The 24397-nt window shown below is 45.4% G+C and overlaps 1 protein-coding gene across 1 annotated transcript; it reads right to left on the minus strand.

Moving 5' to 3' along the window:
* Positions 1-2146: 2146 nt before the first annotated feature.
* LOC123119546 (probable transcription factor KAN4) lies at positions 2147-7408 on the minus strand. The gene is made up of 5 exons (XM_044539386.1): positions 6821-7408; positions 6217-6293; positions 5836-5878; positions 5442-5565; positions 2147-3005 (listed from the first exon to the last, which is right to left on the minus strand). Exons 1-5 carry the CDS (start codon positions 7179-7181, stop codon positions 2579-2581), a joined length of 1032 nt encoding a protein of 343 aa, XP_044395321.1. The 5' UTR covers positions 7182-7408; the 3' UTR covers positions 2147-2578.
* Positions 7409-24397: the final 16989 nt, after the last annotated feature.

Below are 24397 nucleotides of genomic sequence, written 5' to 3' on the forward strand. Positions count from 1 at the left end.
GGGCTTGGGGGGGGGGGCGCCTCCACCTGGCTGCTGCCTCCTCTCTTCCACTAGGGCCCATGAAGGCCCATTAACCCCCCGGGGGGGTTCCAGTAACCCCCCGGTAGTCCAGAAAATACACAATACACTTCAGAACCATTCCGGTGCCCGAATATAACCTTCCAATATATCAATCTTTATGTCTCGACCATTTCGAGACTCATCGTCATGTCCGTGATCTCATTCGGGACTCCAAACACCCTTCGGTACATCAAATCACATAACTCATAATACAAATTGTCATCTGACGTTACGCTTGCGGACCCTACGGGTTCGAGAACTATGTAGACATGATCGAGTCACATCTCCGGTCAATAAACAATAGCGAAACCTGGATGCTCATATTGGCTCCTACATATTCTATGAAGATCTTTATCGGTCAAACCGCATAACAACATACGTTGTTCCCTTTGTCATCGGTATGTTACTTGCCCGAGATTCGATCGTCGGTATCCTCATACCTAGTTCAATCTCGTTATCGGCAAGTCTCTTTACTCGTTCCGTGATGCATCATCCCGTAACTAACTCATTAGTCACATTTCTTGCAAGGCTTATAGTGATGTGCATTACCGAGAGGGCCCAGAGATACCTCTCCGATACACGGAGTGACAAATCCTAATATTGATCTATGCCAACCCAACAAACACCTTCGGAGACACCTGTAGAGCATCTTTATAATCACCCAGTTATGTTGTGACGTTTGATAGCACACAAGGTGTTCCTCCGGTATTCGGGAGTTGCATAATCCCCTCTTAAAAGATTGAAGTTGAGAGAACCCTATAGAAATTTGAAGTTGCGACCAGCCTTGAAAAACGTGCAGTTGCAATCCCCACATGAAAATGTGCAGTTGCGACTACCCTAGAGAAACAACAGTTGCGATCCCCATTGAGAACTTGCAATTGCGAGTACCCTACAGAAACTTGCAGTTTTGCGCCTCCCTAAAAACTTGCAATTTTGACCCCCCCCTCCTTGAAAACTTGCATTGGCAACTACCCTCGAGAAAACATGTAGTTGCGAGCCCCCATTAAAACTCGCAGTTGCGATCAACGTTTGAAAAAGCGTGTAGTTGCGACTAACCTAGAAAATTTGCAGTTGCGAGTACCATAGAAAAATATGCAGTTGCAACCCCCTTGAAAACTTATAGTTGCGAGTATCATAGAAAAACTTGCAGTCACGACCGGCCTTAGAAAATGTGTAGTTGCAACCCCCGGCCCCCTTCCTCCTCCTGGAAAACCTATAGTTACAACTACCATAGAGGAACTTGTAGTTGCGACTAGCCATGGAAAACTTGCAATCGCGATTCACCATCGAAAAATGTGCAGTTGCGACTACAACCCGCTCCCCCTCCCCTAGAGACACGCGCGGTTGCGGACCACCACCCCCTCCCCCACTGAGTTTAAAGAACTTGTAGTTGCGACTACCCTTCTAAAACTTGGAGTTGTGACTACTTTTGCTAATATGTAATTGCAACTACTACTTTAAAAACCTGAATTACATATGCATTAGCGTATACCTGAAAAATAGCAAAAATACTCCAAAATGAATAAAAAACAAAAGGCAAAAAAAAGTAGATTGAGCAATTTTACTAAAACTAAAGAAAAAAAGGAACCTAACTAGGATCGTAGAAAAACTTTTATTTAAGGGGAGAAAATTTTGAAGTGGCACATGCATCAAAATTTTCAAAACAAATTAAAATGAATTACACATACATAAAAAATATCAAAAATTCAGATTTGTATATTATCACACACACAAACTAGCAACAACCCTCATCCAATTTTGAACCTGCGTATCAAAAAAGGACACTGACAAAACAAAATAACGCCGAAATTAGAAAACGCAGCGACGGGCCGGGAGCAATGTTAACGTGGAATCAGAAAAAAGGAAAAAAAAACCCGTAGGGCAAGTAGCCGCACACAACACTCATTGGACAACCTATGCGAATGACAGCAATTTGATCTGACAACTAATGGCGTGAACAAAGCATAGTTGAAACTCCTCTGAAAAATATAGCAAAAACATGAAAAAAAAGCAAAATCAAGAATGAAGAACAAAAAAAATATAAAATAATAAAACCAATTGTATGTGCCCTTTTAAAGTGTGAAGCTCCCGTAAAGAAGTGTGTACGAATGTTCAAACAATACAAAAGGTATCACCTCAAACAACGTGAAGTAACATTCCATAGAAGAAATAATAGAAAACAGTGGCTGGTGGCACTGTTCGCAACAGGCAAAAGCTCAGCCTGGCAATAGAAAGAAAAGTAAAAAGGCCCATAAACCAGCGGGCTGCACCGTCAACCATCGGACAAAAAAATACTACACGCGACTGGACAACTACACAACAGCAAGAATCTCAGCATGCTTTTCATCCAACGGCTGTCCAGGTGAACGAGACCATAACTAAAACTCAGTGAAAACAGATCAGAGGACTAGCTCGCTAGCTAGCTTTTGAGTTCACATGGTTGCTCTTGCTTTTGTTGAGTACTGCGTAATAGTTAATCAACAACATATTAATCCCACCAGTACTTATTATAATCATTTCACAAGCACCTGACTATCGGGGTTAGCTCTTTGGAGGCCGACGCCGAGGGTTCCATCTGCTCCCACCCCTGCCTCCCCAGCCTCATCTCCAGGCTCGGAGCCATAACCATGGCCGTGTCTTGCAGCACACGGTCGCCTGCACAGTCCTCATCGTAGCGCCGCCGCGTCAACGCCAACCATCCGAAGCTCTCGGTCTCGTCGACGTCGTCGCTGCCGCTGCTGCTGGTGTTGTTCGGTGACGGCCTTCCACGGCGTGGGGCTGCTGGCCGTGCCATTCCGTTCTCCGGCATGATGTGTTCATTATCATGAGGTTCGGAGGTCGTCAGGTAAGGTGGCACCATTATTGTTGTTGTTGCTGCTGCTGCCGCCGCTTGTGTCCTCCAAGCATCGTGATGGCCCTGCTCTCCAGCTGGTGACTCTGACCTCCTGCATGCAGTACGAATCAATCAGTTAATGCACACATATATGAGTCGGAGCTTCATGTCGAGGGGCCTGGCGTCAGGGTCAGGTTAACACCAGAAACATCACCATATGGTGCCCTCTGGAAAGTGACCCTAGACCACAGCTAGTAACCGCACGTTCAAAGGTACCATCTGGCCGGATTCAAGTCTTTATTTTACCTATTTTATTTTTCCTACATATTAAGCATCTCCAACTGGGCTCTCAAACTGTCCTTATATGTATGGTTAGACAGCCTAGATATTGTCCGAAGAGGAGAGAGAAAAAAAACAACACATAGCCGGACCTCCAAATCGTTCCATGTGTCCGAGCTGTCTGCAAACACCCAAGTTCAGCTCATATTTGGGGGCAAAATGGGGAATTGGGACGTGTGAATGCACGCCACGTGGGACCTGGCCCACCCCGGATCATTTTTTTTCTTCTTTTCTCTCTCTTCATCCGCATCAATCATATAACACGTGTCCAAATAATTTGGGGAGACAAAGCTCCATGCACGGACAAATGATGGTTCGGAGTTCATACATGTCCGCGGACAATTAATAAGGGTCAAATTTGAAGATGCTCTGACTACATCAGCAGAACTCTTGGGCGGAGGGGGATTATTTCGCCACAGCTGTTATGGAGAAAAAATAAAATCCAAGTCCTGAAGCTGGAGGATCTAGGTAGTTATGCATGAGATATGACCATGTAACAAGGAGAGGAGAGTTGGAGAGACATGCATGGAGGTTTCCTAACAAAATGGCCACCACACCACGCATCGATCAGTCTGGCTAGCTCCGCTAGTGTACGCGCTGCCAAGTGGCTTGTCCATGCTCGCCACTATTTCAGCAAATGGCAGGGCAGGCTTTGCCCCTGGTCAAGGCCAATGGAGTTGCCCTTGTCTTCTTCTACCTGTTGTTTGCGAGATTCCAACAGACATTGGCGCAACCCCTGATAGGGCCGGCCACCAGAGGCAGAGGGACAATTGATATGGATCTGAATCATCTGATCTGATCAACCACAAACGCAAACGCAGCTGCATGCTCTGATCACTCTCGCAGAAAAAACCACGCAGAACATTTATTTCCGTGCGAATTATTAGGGGAGGAGGGAAAATGTCTCCCCGTGCATCATGACTCACAAGGAGCATGCAACTCAAAAGGGGAGAGAGAGGACGGAGAAGGTTGGAAGTGTGCTGCATGCATGCATGCGTGCATGCTTGGGAGTGTGAAATCAGGAGCACACGGTACAGTGGCAGTGCAGGAGACAAGCGCAACTGCCTCCTACAGCTAGCAAGCTAGAGGCATGCATGCATGCATGCTTTGCTTGCTCTCCGTAAGGAAGGCGAGAGCTGGTCATGATAGAGGTTAGAGAAAGAAAGATGCTGATCGATGGGGCATGGACTGAGGGGTGACCCGGTAAAGTGTAGATGATGGAGATTTTCATCATTTCAGCTGACAAAAGGAACTGATATGATAGAGAGGCTGGAAAGGCTGCGCGTCGCAATGTACTAGCTCATAATGCATGGTTCTCAAACAAAACAAAAAAACTCATAATGCATGCATGGTTAAGTAACTTGGCTAGAGACTCAAAGGGCACTGATGTGTTCAAGATAGTAATCAAATTATAAATGCTCTAGTTTTAATTTATGTCAAGATATACTCGTGTTGTTTCTAATGATGGCATTATACGCCACAGGCCAATAAGATGAACTACACGCACATAACTAAATTTACAGTGCTCATATTTTTAAGCAAAAAACATTAATTCATATCGATCAAACCAAGCGATGTGAAGTTAAAGAGCATTTGCTGTTAAATTCAACCAAGTAGCAAATATACATGCATGTATTTGCATTGACATTCTGAAATAATCAGATAATATATGGATGTGCGCATCTATTCATGCAGAGGCCGGGAGTATTAGCCTCCTTTCGAAGAAAAAAAATACATGCATGTGTGTTTCCACTACTTATGAATATGAAATGTGGCGAAAGCACACCAATTGGGCATACCAGCCCTTTGTCCAGCATTTAATTAACTACTCAATTATGAAATGTGGCAAAAGCACACCAATTGCTACTCTATTTAAGGACTAGCTGGATTCTGCAGCATGTGATAGATATATACTCCAAGCTGACCACATCGACTAAAATAGTGCATTCAAATTCCTCTAGATGTTGACATCCCAATTTAATCTCTACACATATTTGTCTGTCACACAAGGCAACAGAGTATTAAAATGAGGCACAGGTGATGTAAATGCAAGCACAACGCATGCATCCATGCTCCAAATGCAGCAAGGTTGCAGACTTGGTGTGACACAAAGACCAAGAGATATGAAACAAAACACCATTATTAATCAATACAACAGTTATATTTAATCAGTAAACCCAGTCAGATCATACCAGATTAATGTACAAACCTAGGAGTTGTATAATTGGAAGTGGTGTTGACCATGTTGCTGTTGAACCCATCAAAGCCATTGATCAGTTCATCACCAGCGACAACCCTTCTCAGAAAGCCCATATCTCTGGTCTGGCCATGGCCTGCAACCACACCAGATATATAGTTAAATTAGTGCATGTGTCTTATCACACTACAAAATACAAGCATTTGTGTACAAGCTAGCTGTACAGTTGTGCCTTATGGGGCACACAGGCTATAGGTGCTAGCTAGCTAGCTAGACATGACACACACTTATCCCATGCCAATAATTCATCACTCTGTGTGACATGACCTTGGATAAATTAACTCAAGCCATGAAATTAATTTCAAGGACAACAAGGTGTTAAAGATCTAGGCACCATGTGTTTTACCTGCAACGCATGATCTGTCTGTGCCCTTCACTGTTCTATACATCTGCATGCAAGAAATCAAGTAGAAAAATATGAAGATGGAAATTAATTAGCTTAATCTATTATGCTGCTATTTGTTTTTTTAAAGACATATAAGTCCAGAATAATTAGTTATGGGGTGTGCATATATTTAGGGCAGAAGACTAAAGACAAAAAAGGACAACAGGTACTTGGTATCAACTAACAACAAGAAGCTACTATATGCATTCCATCCTTTTGTTTTTGAGTGATCGGAAGTTAGCACGGTGAGAAAAAGATGTTTGAGCTAGCAAATACATGAATTAATACATGTAGGTGAAAACTTATGGTAGGAGAGAAGACTTTGGAATAGTTATTACTTGCCTGCAGGTGGCTCTTAACATGAGCGAGTGTAAGATCCTTCACGTTCATCAGTTCCAATACTGACTTTGGTGTTGCTCCTACAAGAGATGTTTCAAATGAAAAGGAAATGAGTCTTAAGAGACCATAAGGGTTAATCTGCATAGATGGAAATTAAATTGAGTACAAACACACAAGTTTGAATGAATTTCTATGGCACTCTACTCTTTTGGTGTTGCTCCTACAAGATTATTGTATCAAATAAAACATGAAGTGGGTTTTAGAGACCAATAATGGTTAAGCATGCATAGATGGAAATTAAACTGAGCACAAACACAGAAATTTGAATGAATTTGTATGCACTCTATTCTTGGAAAGTTAAGATACAGAAAACACTAAAGATCAAATAAAAGGGCATCAAAGGAAAAACACCATGCAGAGTCCCCAAAGGCAATTGGCAAGAGATCATCTGATTATATCAGCTACTAATTATTCAATTACCCGTTCAGGTTGAAGAACCCACGTTGCTCAAATACCAACAGGAAAACAAAACCATCACATCAAGCACTCACATCTACTGGTGTATAATTAAATACCCTATTTGTTAGTTAAACGATCTTGAACATACTCTCATGGCCACCAAGGAGCTCCACGGCACGCACAAAGTGTGCGTGCAGCGCTGTGGTCCACCGCATCCTAGGAGCCCTCGAGCTCCTCTTCCGGCCACCAGCTGCTGGCCTTGCCACAGCGCCGCCGCCAACGTCAGGACATGAGCTCTTCTTGAACCCATGGGCCTTGTTCGGCTGGTGCAGCATCTCCTCCAGGCCACGGTGCCTCTTTGCCGCGGACTCATGGAGCCCCAGCCGCACCTCGCCGTTGTGGCCCACCGCCGTGTCCGGCGACGGAGGGCTGATGTGCAGGGAGAGATCAGGAGCAACTGCCATAGTAATAGAACAAGCCTCGGGAAGAGGGGGTGGAGGAGTGCTCATTGTAGCTAGCAATGGAATCTTGTTGTGTCGGTTTCAAGGGAAAGGAGGAAGAGGAGGCGGGATGGGGTGATTAGGTCATGAGTGCCATATCATTTTCGTGTTGGGATTTGTACATGTTTGAGAGAAAGAGAGAGATGGGGGAAAGGGAAGATGCTATAGGGTCTAGAGATATTGTGGTATATAGATGGAGAATTTTCTATCAATGCTATGCTACTATGATGACAGAGGAGGCGAGAGGGATGTCATCCCTCGGTTGTGGATATATATATATAGAGAGAGGGGGGGTTCAGCACTCTAACGGACATGGTTTGTACGTAAGGGGTTGTACACACCCCTTCCAAAAGTTAAAAAATGTTAATAGTGTCTTTTACTACGGACTTTTACTACTAACTAGTAAATGCATAAGTGCAATGCACGTTCCTATCTGGCAGAAAATTAATTACACGTTCATATCAGGCAAAAATTTGTCGGGCATAGTTTAGAGTGTAGATTCCCTCATTTTGCTCCGTATGTAGTCCACATTGAAATCTCTAAAAAGACTTATATTTAGGAACCGAGGGAAATGTGTTAATTGCATGGGTGGTCTATATTTGGTATGTTATTAATTGCATGCTAAATTGACAATGTTTGGTGGATGAGATCGATTTGTTGGATCTGATGCCTTGGTTCTTTTTATATTGGTATAGATATAGATTACTAGCTGCTAACTTAGATTAGAGTAAGCTGGCTCCTATACCTCACATATGTGTTCATGTGTAAACCCATATGATCGTCTCTCCTTCCCAAGTATGTAGCGAGACCATGATTTGCTAAGGTTTCTTGTCCGAGAAGGAAACCATCTGCAGTATGTTGACGATACGATCATCTTTTTAAGAAGAATGGTCTTCAACTGGCTAACTTAAAATGTCTCCTTCTCTGCTTCAAGGCATGTCCGGCCTTAAAATTAATATGTGCGAAAGTGAGGTGTTAGTCATGGGTTACCCTCCCACTGAGCATAACCGCAGTGCGAATTCGTTAAACTACAATTGCAATTCCTTCTCACATTCAATACTTGGTACTCTATCGCCTCTCAAGCTTAAGGTTATGAACTTCATTCCTATCGAACAAAAGATTGCTGAACTTCATTCCTATCGAACAAAAGATTGCCAGTGACGCCTTGGCGGGGCAAGTATAATACCTCCGGGTAGGCCCCTTGGTGGGGCAACTATAATATCTCCGGGGTAAAGTTCTTTTGATTACTATATGTGCCTCTTAAGACTTCCTATGTACACTATGGGTTTTACATCTCTCCGAGAGTAACCACTGGGTTTTGACAAGCATAGTAGTGCTTTCTATTGGAACACTGACGACAAGAAGAAAAATATAGGCTAGTCAAGTGGACGCTCATGTGCAAACCCAAGAGCCTTGGGGGCTGGGAATGATCAATACCACTGTTATGAACAAATGTCTTATTATGAAATGGTAGAAGCCAAATTCTACCCTCATTGTGATCCCTCAACTGTTGGGGAACGTTGCATGGAAAAACAAAAAAAATTCTACGCACACGCAAGATCTATCCATGGAGACGCATAGCAAAGAGAGGGGAGAGTGTGTCTACGTACCCCCATAGATCGTAAGTGGAAGCGTTTATTAACACGGTTGATGTAGTCGAACTTCTTCGCGATCCAACCGATCAAGTACTAAACGTACGACACCTCCGCGTTCAGCAGACGTTCAGCTCGGTGACGTCCTCGCCTTCTTGATCCAGCAAGACGGGCGAAGTAGTGGATGAGTTCCGGTAGCACGACGACGTGGTAATGGTGATGCTATTTCCGCAGGGCTTCGCCTAAGCACTACAAAAATATGACCGAGGGACGAAACTGTGGAGAGGGGCGTCACACACGGCTAAGAGATTGTTGTGGGTTGTGTGGCGCCCCCTCCTCTCTCTCACACACACACACACACACACACACACACACACACACACACACACACACACACACATATATATATATATATATGGGGGGGGGGGGGGGCGAGGGAAGGCAGTCAGGAGACGCCCCATGGGTGGCCGAATCCCCCTTGGGCTCCTGCCCTTGGTCGCCCCCTTACCATATTTGCTGGAGGGGAAAAGGAAGGGGAAGGAGAGGAAGGCAGGGGGAGGCCGAATCCCGCTCCTTCCTTTTCTCCCCTTGGCCGGCGGCCATAGGAGGGGCGCGCCAGCCCCTTGTGGGCTGGTGTGCTCCACTTACTTGGCCCATATACCTCCCGGGGCTTCCCGGAACCCCTTCCGGTGATCCGATGACTACCCTGTACCACCAAAACTCTTCCAGTGTCCAAATATCATCGTCCTATATATCAATCTTTACCTCCGAACCATTCCGGAGCTCCTCGTCATGTCCACGATCTCATCCGGGACTCCGAACAACATTCGGTCACCAAATCACATAACTCATATAACACTATCTCGTCAATGAACGTTAAGCGTGCGGACCCTACGGGTTCGAGAACTATGTAGACATGACCGAGACACCTCTCTTATCAATAACCAATAGTGGAACCTGGATGCCCAAATTGGTTCCTACATATTCTACGAAGATCTTCATCGGTCAAACCGTTATGACAACATACGCAATTCCCTTTGTTTGTCGGTATGTTACTTGCCTGAGATTCGATCATTGGTATCTTCATACCTAGTTCAATCTCGTTACCGGGAAGTCTCTTTACTCGTTCTATAATACATCATCTCGTAACTAACTCCTTAGTCATTTTGCTTGCAAGCTTCTTGTGATGTGTATTGCCGAGAGGGCCCAGAGATACCTCTCCGATACATGAAGTGACAAATCCTAATCTCGATCCATGCCAACTCAACAGACACCTTCGGAGATACCTGTATAGCATCTTTATGATCACCCAGTTACTTTGTGACGTTTGATAGCACACAAGGTATTGCATGATCTCATAGTCGAAGGAATATGTATTTGACATCAAGAAAGCAATAGCAATAAACTGAACGATCATATGTTAAGCTAATGGATGGGTCTTGTCCATCACATCATTCTCCTAATGATGTGATCCCATTATCAAATGACAACTCATGTCTATGGTTAGGAAACCTTAACCATCTTTGATCAACGAGCTAGTCTAGTAGAGGCTCACTAGGGACACAGTATTTGTTTATGTATCCACACATGTATTTAAGTTTTCGGTCAATACAATTCTAGCATGAATAATAAACCTTTATCATGATTAAGGAAATATATTAATAACCATTTTATTATTGCCTCTAGGGCATATTTCCATCATCAACGCCAATCCTTGCGGTGGGGCACAATTTTGTAGATCATTGTCAAAGTGAGGGACAGATTTAGCGAGCATGTCAAATTTGTGGTTGGCAACGAAGCCACAATTAGATTCTAGACGGACTAGTGGCATGGAGATGGCCCTCTTAAATTTTACTTTCTTGTGATCTTCTCGTACTTCTCTAGTCCTGAGATCGCCATTACGGAGATCTCTGCTAATAACCAGGAACTTGACTGGTCATTGTGTTGGGGATCGTAGCAGAAATTTAAAATTTTCTACGCATCACCAAGATCAATCTATGGAGTTTACTAGCAACGAGAGAGAAGGAGTGCATCTACATACCCTTGTAGATCGCGAGCGGAAGCGTTCAAGAGAACGGGGTTGATGGAGTCGTACTCGTCGTGATCCAAATCACCGATGATCCTAGCGCCGAACGGACGGCACCTCCGTGTTCAACACACGTACGGTTGGGAGAGACGTCTCCTCCTTCTTGATCCAGCAAGGGGGAAGGAGAGGTTGATGGAGATCCAGCAGCACGACGGCGTGGTGGTGGAAGCAGCGGGGATCTCGGCAGGGCTTCGCCAAGCTCAGCGAGAGGGAGAGGTGTTACGGGGGGAGAGGGAGGCGCCAGGGGCTTGGGTGCGCAGACCTCCCTCCCCCCCTTTATATAGGGGCCCTGGGGGGGCGCCGGCCCCAGGAGATCCCATCTCAAGGGGGGCGGCGGCCAAGGGGGGGACTTGCCCCCCAAGTCAGGTGGGGCGCCCCCCACCCCCAGGGTTTCCAACCCTAGGCGCAGGGGGAGGCCCATGGGGGGCGCACCAGCCCACAAGGGGCTGGTTCCCTTCCCACTTCAGCCCATGGGGCCCTCCAGGATAGGTGGCCCCACCCGGTGGACCCCCGGGACCCTTCCGGTGGTCCCGGTACAATACCGGTGACCCCCGAAACATTCCCGGTGGCCGAAACTGGACTTCCTATATACAAATCTTTACCTCCGGACCATTCCGGAACTCCTCGTGATGTCCGGGATCTCATCCGGGACTCCGAACAACTTTCGGGTTACCGCATACTAATATCTCTACAACCCTAGCGTCACCGAACCTTAAGTGTGTAGACCCTACGGGTTCGGGAGACACGCAGACATGACCGAGACGACTCTCCGGTCAATAACCAACAGCGGGATCTGGATACCCATGTTGGCTCCCACATGCTCCTCGATGATCTCATCGGATGAACCACGATGTCGAGGATTCAAGTAATCCCGTATACAATTCCCTTTGTCAATCGGTACGTTACTTGCCCGAGATTCGATCGTCGGTATCCCAATACCTCGTTCAATCTCGTTACCGACAAGTCACTTTACTCGTACCGTAATGCATGATCCCGTGACCAATCACTTGGTCACATTGAGCTCATTATGATGATGCATTACCGAGTGGGCCCAGAGATACCTCTCCGTCATACGGAGTGACAAATCCCAGTCTCGATCTGTGCCAACCCAACAGACACTTTCGGAGATACCTGTAGTGCACCTTTATAGCCACCCAGTTACGTTGTGACGTTTGGTACACCCAAAGCATTCCTACGGTATCCGGGAGTTGCACGATCTCATGGTCTAAGGAAATGATACTTGACATTAGAAAAGCTTTAGCAAACGAACTACACGATCTAGTGCTATGCTTAGGATTGGGTCTTGTCCATCACATCATTCTCCTAATGATGTGATCCCGTTATCAATGACATCCAATGTCCATGGTCAGGAAACCGTAACCATCTATTGATCAACGAGCTAGTCAACTAGAGGCTCACTAGGGACATGTTATGGTCTATGTGTTCACACATGTATTACGATTTCCGGATAACACAATTATAGCATGAACAATAGACAATTATCATGAACAAGGAAATATAATAATAACCATTTTATTATTGCCTCTAGGGCATATTTCCAACAGTCTCCCACTTGCACTAGAGTCAATAATCTAGTTACATTGTGATGAATCGTACACCCATAGAGTTCTGGTGTTGATCATGTTTTGCCCGTGGAAGAGGTTTAGTCAACGGATCTGCGACATTCAAATCCGTATGTACTTTACAAATATCTATGTCTCCATTTTGAACATTTTCACGAATGGAGTTGAAGCGACGCTTGATGTGCCTGGTCTTCTTGTGAAACCTGGGCTCCTTGGCAAGGGCAATAGCTCCAGTGTTGTCACAGAAGAGAGTCATCGGCCCCGATGCATTGGGAATAACTCCTAGGTCGGCAATGAACTCCTTCATCCAGATTGCTTCATGTGCTGCCTCCGAGGCTGCCATGTACTCCGCTTCACATGTAGATCCCGCCACGACGCTTTGCTTGCAACTGCACCAGCTGACTGCCCCACCATTCAAAATATACACGTATCCGGTTTGTGACTTAGAGTCATCCAGATCTGTGTCGAAGCTAGCATCGACGTAACCCTTTACGACGAGCTCTTCGTCACCTCCATAAACGAGAAACATATCCTTAGTCCTTTTCAGGTACTTCAGGATGTTCTTGACCGCTGTCCAGTGTTCCATGCCGGGATTACTTTGGTACCTTCCTACCAAACTCACGGCAAGGTTTACATCAGGTCTGGTACACAGCATGGCATACATAATAGACCCTATGGCCGAGGCATAGGGGACGACACTCATCTTTTCTCTATCTTCTGCCGTGGTCGGGCATTGAGCCGTGCTCAATCTCACACCTTGCAATACAGGCAAGAACCCCTTCTTGGACTGATCCATATTGAACTTCTTCAATATCTTGTCAAGGTATGTGCTTTGTGAAAGACCTATGAGGCGTCTCGATCTATCTCTATAGATCTTGATGCCTAATATGTAAGCAGCTTCTCCAAGGTCCTTCATTGAAAAACACTTATTCAAGTAGGCCTTTATACTTTCCAAGAATTCTATATCATTTCCCATCAATAGTATGTCATCCACATATAATATGAGAAATGCTACAGAGCTCCCACTCACTTTCTTGTAAACACAGGCTTCTCCATAAGTCTGTGTAAACCCAAACGCTTTGATCATCTCATCAAAGCGAATGTTCCAACTCCGAGATGCCTGCACCAGCCCATAGATTGAGCGCTGGAGCTTGCATACTTTGTCAGCATTCTTAGGATCGACAAAACCTTCCGGCTGCATCATATACAATTCTTCCTTAAGGAAGCCGTTAAGGAATGCCGTTTTGACGTCCATTTGCCATATTTCATAATCGTAGAATGCGGCAATTGCTAACATGATTCGGACGGACTTCAGCTTCGCTACGGGTGAGAAGGTCTCATCGTAGTCAACTCCTTGAACTTGTCGATAACCCTTAGCGACAAGTCGAGCTTTATAGATGGTAACATTTCCATCCGCGTCCGTCTTCTTCTTAAAGATCCATTTATTTTCTATCGCTCGCCGATCATCGGGCAAGTCTGTCAAAGTCCACACTTTGTTTTCATACATGGATCCTATCTCGGATTGCATGGCTTCAAGCCATTTGTTGGAATCTGGACCCGCCATTGCTTCTTCATAGTTCGAAGGTTCACCGTTGTCCAACAACATGATTTCCAAGACAGGGTTGCCGTACCACTCTGGTGCGGAACGTGTCCTTGTGGACCTACGAAGTTCAGTGGTAACTTGATCATGATCGTCATCATTAACTTCCTCTCTAGTCGGTGCAGGCACCACAGAAACATTTTCTTGTGCTGCGCTACTTTCCGGTTCGAGAGGGGTCATCTCATCAAGTTCCACTTTCCTCCCACTTACTTCTTTCGAGAGAAACTCTTTCTCCAGAAAGGACCCGTTCTTGGCAACGAAGATCTTGCCTTCGGATCTGAGGTAGAAGGTATACCCAATGGTTTCCTTAGGGTATCCTATGAAGACGCATTTTTCCGACTTGGGTTCGAGCTTTTCAGGTTGAAGTTTCTTGACATAAGCATCGCATCCCCAAACTTTAAGAAACGACAGCTTAGGTTTCTTTCCAAACCATAATTCATACGGTGTCGTCTCAACGGATTTCGACGGAGCCCTATTTAAAGTGAATGCGGCAGTCTCTAAAGCATAACCCCAGAATGATAGCGGTAGATCGGTAAGAGACATCATAGATCGCACCATATCCAATAGAGTGCGATTACGACGTTCGGACACACCATTACGCTGAGGTGTTCCAGGCGGCGTGAGTTGTGAAACAATTCCACATTTCCTTAAGTGTGTGCCAAATTCGTGACTCAAATATTCCCCTCCACGATCTGATCGTAAGAACTTTATTTTCCTGTCACGTTGATTCTCAACCTCACTCTGAAATTCCTTGAACTTTTCAAAGGTCTCAGACTTGTGTTTCATTAAGTAGACATACCCATATCTACTCAAGTCATCAGTGAGGGTGAGAACATAACGATAGCCACCGCGAGCCTCAACGCTCATTGGACCGCACACATCAGTATGTATGATTTCCAATAAGTTGGTTGCTCGCTCCATTGTTCCGGAGAACGGAGTCTTGGTCATTTTGCCCATGAGGCATGGTTCGCACGTGTCAAATGATTCATAATCAAGAGACTCCAAAAGTCCATCTGCATGGAGTTTCTTCATGCGTTTGACACCAATGTGACCAAGGCGGCAGTGCCACAAGTATGTGGGACTATCATTATCAACCTTACATTTCTTGGCATTCACACTATGAATATGTGTAACATCACGTTCGAGATTCATTAAGAATAAACCATTGACCAGCGGGGCATGACCATAAAACATATCTCTCATATAAATAGAACAACCATTATTCTCGGATTTAAATGAGTAGCCATCTCGCATTAAACGAGATCCAGATACAATGTTCATGCTCAAAGCTGGCACTAAATAACAATTATTGAGGTTTAAAACTAATCCCGTAGGTAAATGTAGAGGTAGCGTGCCGACGGCGATCACATCGACCTTGGAACCATTCCCGACGCGCATCGTCACCTCGTCCTTCGCCAGTCTCCGCTTATTCCGCAGCTCCTGCTTTGAGTTACAAATATGAGCAACCGCACCGGTATCAAATACCCAGGAGCTACTACGAGCGCTGGTTAGGTACACATCAATAACATGTATATCACATATACCTTTGGTATTGCCGGCCTTCTTATCCGCTAAGTATTTGGGGCAGTTCCGCTTCCAGTGACCGTTTCCCTTGCAATAAAAGCACTCAGTCTCAGGCTTAGGTCCATTCTTTGTCTTCTTCCCGGCAGCTTGCTTACCGGGCGCGGCAACTCCCTTGCCGTCTTTCTTGAAGTTCTTCTTACCCTTGCCTTTCTTGAACTTAGTGGTTTTATTCACCATCAACACTTGATGTTCCTTTTTGATCTCCACCTCCGCTGATTTCAGCATTGAATATACCTCAGGAATGGTCTTTTCCATCCCCTGCATATTGAAGTTCATCACAAAGCTCTTGTAGCTAGGTGGGAGCGACTGAAGGATTCTGTCAACGACCGCGTCATCCGGGAGATTAACTCCCAGCTGAGACAAGCGGTTGTGCAACCCAGACATTTTGAGTATGTGTTCGCTGACGGAACTATTCTCCTCCATCTTACAACTGTAGAACTTGTCGGAGACTTCATATCTCTCGACCCGGGCATGAGCTTGGAAAACCATTTTCAGCTCTTGGAACATCTCATATGCTCCGTGCTGCTCAAAACGCTTTTGGAGCCCCGGTTCTAAGCTGTAAAGCATGCCGCACTGAACCAGGGAGTAATCATCACTACGCGACTGCCAGGCGTTCAGAACGTCTTGAGTTGCTGGGAAAACAGGTGCATCACCTAGCGGTGCTTCAAGGACATATGCTTTCTTGGCAGCTATGAGGATAATCCTCAGGTTACGGACCCAGTCCGTGTAGTTGCTACCATCGTCTTTCAGCTTGGTTTTCTCTAGGAACGCGTTGAAGTTGAGGGCAACATTAGCGTGGGCCATTTGATCTACAAGACATATTGTAAAGATTTTTAGACTAAGTTCATGATAATAAAGTTCATCTAATCAAATTATTAACGAACTCCCACTCAGACAGACATCCCTCTAGTCATCTAAGTGTTACATGATCCGAGTCAACTAGGCCGTGTCCGATCATCACGTGAGACGGACTAGTCATCATCGGTGAACATCTTCATGTTGATCGTATCTGCTATACGACTCATGTTCGACCTTTCGGTCTCTTGTGTTCCGAGGCCATGTCTGTACATGCTAGGCTCGTCAAGTCAACCTAAGTGTATTGCGTGTGTAAATCTGGCTTACACCCGTTGTATGCGAACGTTAGAACCTATCACACCCGATCATCACGTGGTGCTTCGGAACAACGAACCTTCGCAACGGTGCACAGTTAGGGGGAACACTTTCTTGAAATTTTAGCGAGGGATCATCTTATTTATGCTACCGTCGTTCTAAGCAAATAAGATGTAAAACATGATAAACATCACATGCAATCAAATAGTGACATGATATGGCCAATATCATTTTGCTCCTTTTGATCTCCATCTTCGGGGCGCCATGTTCATCATCGTCACCGGCATGACACCATGATCTCCATCATCATGATCTCCATCATCGTGTCTTCATGAAGTTGTCTCGCCAATTATTACTTCTACTACTATGGCTAACGGTTAGCAATAAAGTAAAGTAATTACATGGCGTTTCAGTTGACACGCAGGTCATAAATAAATTAAGACAACTCCTAGGCTCCTGCCGGTTGTCATACTCATCGACATGCAAGTCGTGATTCCTATTACAAGAACATGATCAATCTCATACATCACATATATCATTCATCACATCCTTCTGGCCATATCACATCACATGACACTTGCTGCAAAAACAAGTTAGACGTCCTCTAATTGTTGTTGCAAACTTTTACGTGGCTGCTATAGGTTTCTAGCAAGAACGATTCTTACCTACGCCAAAACCACAACGTGATATGCCAATTTCTATTTACCCTTCATAAGGACCCTTTTCATCGAATCCGATCCGACTAAAGTGGGAGAGACAGACACCCGCTAGCCACCTTATGCAACTAGTGCATGTCAGTCGGTGGAACCTGTCTCACGTAAGCGTACGTGTAAGGTCGGTCCGGGCCGCTTCATCCCACGATGCCGCCGAATCAAGATAAGACTAGTAACGGCAAGTAAATTGACAAAATCAACGCCCACAACAACTTGTGTTCTACTCGTGCATAGAAACTACGCATAGACCTAGCTCATGATGCCACTGTTGGGGATCGTAGCAGAAATTTAAAATTTTCTACGCATCACCAAGATCAATCTATGGAGTTTACTAGCAACGAGAGAGAGGAGTGCATCTACATACCCTTGTAGATCGCGAGCGGAAGCGTTCAAGAGAACGGGGTTGATGGAGTCGTACTCGTCGTGATCCAAATCACCGATGATCCTAGCGCCGAACGGACGGCACCTCCGCGTTCAACACACGTACGGTTGGGAGAGACGTCTCCTCCTTCTTGATCCAGCAAGGGGAAGGAGAGGTTGATGGAGATCCAGCAGCACGACGGCGTGGTGGTGGAAGCAGCGGGGATCTCGGCAGGGCTTCGCCAAGCTCAGCGAGAGGGAGAGGTGTTACGGGGGAGAGGGAGGCGCCAGGGGCTTGGGTGCGCAGCCCTCCCTCCCCCCTTTATATAGGGGCCCTGGGGGGCGCCGGCCCCTGGAGATCCCATCTCAAGGGGGGGCGGCGGCCAAGGGGGGACTTGCCCCCCAAGTCAGGTGGGGCGCCCCCCACCCCCAGGGTTTCCAACCCTAGGCGCAGGGGGAGGCCCATGGGGGGCGCACCAGCCCACCAGGGGCTGGTTCCCTTCCCACTTCAGCCCATGGGGCCCTCCGGGATAGGTGGCCCCACCCGGTGGACCCCCGGGACCCTTCCGGTGGTCCCGGTACAATACCGGTGACCCCCGAAACTTTCCCGGTGGCCGAAACTGGACTTCCTATATACAAATCTTTACCTCCGGACCATTCCGGAACTCCTCGTGATGTCCGGGATCTCATCCGGGACTCCGAACAACTTTCGGGTTACCGCATACTAATATCTCTACAACCCTAGCGTCACCGAACCTTAAGTGTGTAGACCCTACGGGTTCGGGAGACACGCAGACATGACCGAGACGACTCTCCGGTCAATAACCAACAGCGGGATCTGGATACCCATGTTGGCTCCCACATGCTCCTCGATGATCTCATCGGATGAACCACGATGTCGAGGATTCAAGTAATCCCGTATACAATTCCCTTTGTCAATCGGTACGTTACTTGCCCGAGATTCGATCGTCGGTATCCCAATACCTCGTTCAATCTCGTTACCGGCAAGTCACTTTACTCGTTCCGTAATGCATGATCCCGTGACTAACTACTTAGTCACATTGAGCTCATTATGATGATGCAATACCGAGTGGGCCCAGAGATACCTCTCCGTCATACGGAGTGACAAATCCCAGTCTCGATCTGTGCCAACCCAACAGACACTTTCGGAGATACCTGTAGTGCACCTTTATAGCCACCCAGTTACGTTGTGACGTTTGGTACACCCAAAGCATTCCTACGGTATCCGGGAGTTGCACGATCTCATGGTCTAAGGAAATGATACTTGACATTAGAAAAGCTTCAGCAAACGAACTACACGATCTAGTGCTATGCTTAGGATTGGGTCTTGTCCATCACATCATTCTCCTAATGATGTGATCCCGTTATCAATGACATCCAATGTCCATGGTCAGGAAACCGTAACCATCTATTGATCAACGAGCTAGTCAACTAGAGGCTCACTAGGGACATGTTATGGTCTATGTGTTCACACATGTATTACGATTTCCGGATAACACAATTATAGCATGAACAATAGACAATTATCATGAACAAGGAAATATAATAATAACCATTTTATTATTGCCTCTAGGGCATATTTCCAACAGTCTCCCACTTGCACTAGAGTCAATAATCTAGTTACATTGTGATGAATCGTACACCCATAGAGTTCTGGTGTTGATCATGTTTTGCCCGTGGAAGAGGTTTAGTCAACGGATCTGCGACATTCAAATCCGTATGTACTTCACAAATATCTATGTCTCAATTTTGAACGTTTTCACGAATGGAGTTGAAGTGACGCTTGATGTGCCTGGTCTTCTTGTGAAACCTGGGCTCCTTGGCAAGGGCAATAGCTCCAGTGTTGTCACAGAAGAGAGTCATCGGCCCCGATGCATTGGGAATAACTCCTAGGTCGGCAATGAACTCCTTCATCCAGATTGCTTCATGTGCTGCCTCCGAGGCTGCCTTGTACTTCGCTTCACATGTAGATCCCGCCATGACGCTTTGCTTGCAACTGCACCAGTTGACTGCCCCAGCATTCAAAATATATACGTATCCGGTTTGTGACTTAGAGTCATCCAGATCTGTGTCGAAGCTAGCATTGACGTACCCTTTACGACGAGCTCTTCGGCACCTCCATAAACGAGAAACATATCCTTAGTCTTTTTCAGGTACTTCAGGATGTTCTTGACCGCTGTCCAGTGTTCCATGCCGGGATTACTTTGGTACCTTCCTACCAAACTCACGGCAAGGTTTACATCAGGTCTGGTACATAGCATGGCATACATAATAGACCCTATGGCCGAGGCATAGGGGACGACACTCATCTTTTCTCTATCTTCTGCCGTGGTCGGGCATTGAGCCGTGCTCAATCTCACACCTTGCAATACAGGCAAGAACCCCTTCTTGGACTGATCCATATTGAACTTCTTCAATATCTTGTCAAGGTATGTGCTTTGTGAAAGACCTATGAGGCGGCTCGATATATCTCTATAGATCTTGATGCCTAATATGTAAGCAGCTTCTCCAAGGTCCTTCATTGAAAAACACTTATTCAAGTAGGCCTTTATACTTTCCAAGAATTCTATATCATTTCCCATCAATAGTATTTTATCCACATATAATATGAGAAATGCTACAGAGCTCCCACTCACTTTCTTGTAAACACAGGCTTCTCCATAAGTCTGTGTAAACCCAAACGCTTTGATCATCTCATCAAAGCGAATGTTCCGTCTCCGAGATGCCTGCACCAGCCCATAGATTGAGCGCTGGAGCTTGCATACTTTGTCAGCGTTCTTAGGATCGACAAAACCTTCTGACTGCATCATATACAATTCTTCCTTAAGGAAGCCGTTAAGGAATGCTGTTTTGATGTCCATTTGCCATATTTCATAATCGTAGAATGCGGCAATTGCTAACATGATTCGGACGGACTTCAGCTTCGCTACGGGTGAGAAGGTCTCATCGTAGTCAACTCCTTGAACTTGTTGATAACCCTTAGCGACAAGTCGAGCTTTATAGATGGTAACATTTCCATCCGCGTCCGTCTTCTTCTTAAAGATCCATTTATTTTCTATCGCTCGCCGATCATCGGGCAAGTCTGTCAAAGTCCACACTTTGTTTTCATACATGGATCCTATCTCGGATTGCATGGCTTCAAGCCATTTGTTGGAATCTAGACCCGCCATTGCTTCTTCATAGTTCGAAGGTTCATCGTTGTCCAACAACATGATTTCCAAGACAGGGTTGCCGTACCACTCTGGTGCGAAACGTGTCCTTGTGGACCTACGAAGTTCAGTGGTAACTTGATCATGATCGTCATCATTAACTTCCTCTCCAGTCGGTGTAGGCACCACATAAACATTTTCTTGTGCTGCGCTACTTTCCGGTTCGAGAGGGGTCATCTCATCAAGTTCCACTTTCCTCCCACTTACTTCTTTCGAGAGAAACTCTTTCTCCAGAAAGGACCCGTTCTTGGCAACGAAGATCTTGCCTTCGGATCTGAGGTAGAAGGTATACCCAATGGTTTCCTTAGGGTATCCTATGAAGACGCATTTTTCTGACTTGGGTTCGAGCTTTTCAGGTTGAAGTTTCTTGACATAAGCATCGCATCCCCAAACTTTAAGAAACGACAGCTTAGGTTTCTTTCCAAACCATAATTCATACGGTGTAGACCCTACGGGTTCGGGAGACACGCAGACATGACCGAGACTACTCTCCGGTCAATAACCAACAGCAGGATCTGGATACCCATGTTGGCTCCCACATGCTCCTCGATGATCTCATCGGATGAACCACGATGTCGAGGATTCAAGTAATCCCGTATACAATTCCCTTTGTCAATCGGTATGTTACTTGCCCGAGAATCGATCGTCGGTATCCCAATACCTCGTTCAATCTCGTTACCGACAAGTCACTTTACTCGTACCGTAATGCATGATCCCATGACCAATCACTTGGTCACTTTGAGCTCATTATGATGATGCATTACCGAGTGGGCCCAGAGATACCTCTCCGTCATACAGAGTGACAAATCCCAGTCTCGATCTGTGCCAACCCAACAGACACTTTCGGAGATACCTATAGTGCACCTTTATAGCCACCCAGTTACGTTGTGACGTTTGGTACACCCAAAGCATTCCTACGGTATCCGGGAGTTGCACGATCTCATGGTCTAAGGAAATGATACTTGACATTAGAAAAGCTTCAGCAAACAAACTACACGATCTAGTGCTATGCTTAGGATTGGGTCTTGTCCATCACATCATTCTCCTAATGATGTGATCCTGTTATCAATGACATCCAATGTCCATGGTCAGGAAACCGTAACCATCTATTGATCAATGAGCTAGTCAACTAGAGGCTCACTAGGGACATGTTATGGTCTATGTGTTCACACATGTATTACGATTTTCGGATAACGCAATTATAGCATGAACAATAGACAATTATCATGAACAAGGAAATATAATAATAACCATTTTATTATTGCCTCTAGGGCATATTTCCAACACATTGTCCCCCAAAAGATTTGGTTAAATGGTAAGAGTGTGTTGCCCTTTTCCCTTCATTCTCGTCGACTAATGACCGCATGGTCTAGCCCCACCCCGCTTCTTGCAAGTTCAAGGAGTTTCCCATGGCGAGATTGTCTCGTCATAGCGATGCTTAAAGTGAGATCATGTTAAACTAGCAATTACTGCATATTTCAATTATTAGATATAATAGATAAACATCGAAAGGATATCCATGAGATGGAAATAGAACTGATAACCCACAAGTATAGGGGGTCGCAACAGTCTTTGAGGGTAGTATTTCACCCAAATTTATTGATTCGACACAAGGGGAGCCAAAGAATATTTGTAAGTATTAGCAGTTGAGTTGTCAATTCAACCACACTTGGAGAACTAAATATCTGCAGCAAAGTGTTTAGTAGCACAGTAGTATGATAGTTTGATAGAAGTAGTAACAATAGCAATAGTAATGAGAACAGTAGCAGTAGCAGTTTTATAGTGATTGTAACAGCAGCAACAACGAAAGTAACTTAGCAAAGATCAATATATGAAAAGCATAGGCATTGGATCAGTGATGGATATTAGTGTTGGATAACATTCATCATGTAACAGTCACAACCTAGAGCGATACACAATAGCTCCAGTTCATCAATGTAATGTAGGCGTGTATAATGTATAGTCATATATACGTGCTTATAATAAGAACTTGCATGACATCTTTTACCCTACCCTCCTGTGGTAGCGGGATCCATAATGAAACTAAAGGATATTAAGGCCTCCTTTTAATAGAGAACCGGAACAAAGCATTAACACATGTTGAATACGTGAACTCCTCAAATTACAGTCATACCCGGAGAGTATCCCAACTATTGTCACTTTGGGGTCTACGGACCAGAACAATAACAAGTGCATACAACTAGCATTTAGGATCAAGAACTCAAATATATTCATGAAAACATAGAGGGTTCAGATATGAGATCATGGCACTCGGGCCCTAGTGACAAGCTTTAAGCATAGCAAAGTCATAGCAACATCAATCTCAGAACATAGTGGATACTAGGGATCATGCCCTAAAAAATTGACTTGATAACATGATAAATCTCATCCAACTCCATCACCGCCCAGCAAGCCTACGAAGGAATTACTCACTCTCGGTGGTGAGCACCATGGAATTGGCGATGAAGAAGGATTGATGATGATGATGGCAACGAACCCCCCTCACTGGAGCCCCGAACGGACTCCAAATCAGCCCTCCCGATGAAGGACAAGAGGTAGTGGTGGCGTCGTATCGTAAAACGTGATGAAACTTCTTCTCTTATTTTTTTGTCGGGTAAAAGGAATTTATAGGCTTCAGATTATGGTCAGCGGAGCCACATGGGCCCTACAAGGTAACAGTGCACGCCTGGGGGGTGGCCGCGCCCTGTTGCCTTGTGGACAACTGGTGGCCCCCCCTTCGGTGGATCTTTGCTCCAATATTTTTTATATATTCCAAAAAAAATCTCCAAATTTTTTCGTCCAATTCCGAGTTTGGTCTATGTGCGTTGTGATTTGCTTCGTCTACAGAACAACAACATATATACTTATAAGGACATGATTGCATAACCAAATTAAACATCCAATTACATAGGTGGCTAGCACACACGAAAGTAAACAATTAGTCGCATGATTAACTAGGATTAAACGATCATCTAATCATCATCTACTTGTGATGCTTTCCGCCACTGTTGTGATGGTGGCTCGACCCCTCGTCGATTATAGGAAGGAGGCACTCCTTCATGACAATGATCCGCCTGAGCATCTCATAGCATGTGTACACGTTCTTGGCCACAAACTTGAGGTAGGCTTCATCGAGTCTCCGCACCCAGGCACCGTGCCAGGCTGCAGGATTTTTCTTGGAACCATCCTTCATATTTTCATAGTAGGGGTCGATGATGGCCATGGACAGTTCAACCAGTGAGTCCATCTTCGTGCTGCCCCAGACCCTGTAGTGGCCATGGATGTCGACAAGCTTCTGGCAGGCCAAGCCTGAAACCTTGAGCGCTTTTACATAGTTGATGGTGTCCACCATAGCAAACTTTTAGTC

Source organism: Triticum aestivum, chromosome 5D, assembly GCF_018294505.1.
Source record: "Triticum aestivum cultivar Chinese Spring chromosome 5D, IWGSC CS RefSeq v2.1, whole genome shotgun sequence".
Lineage (NCBI taxonomy): Eukaryota > Viridiplantae > Streptophyta > Magnoliopsida > Poales > Poaceae > Triticum > Triticum aestivum.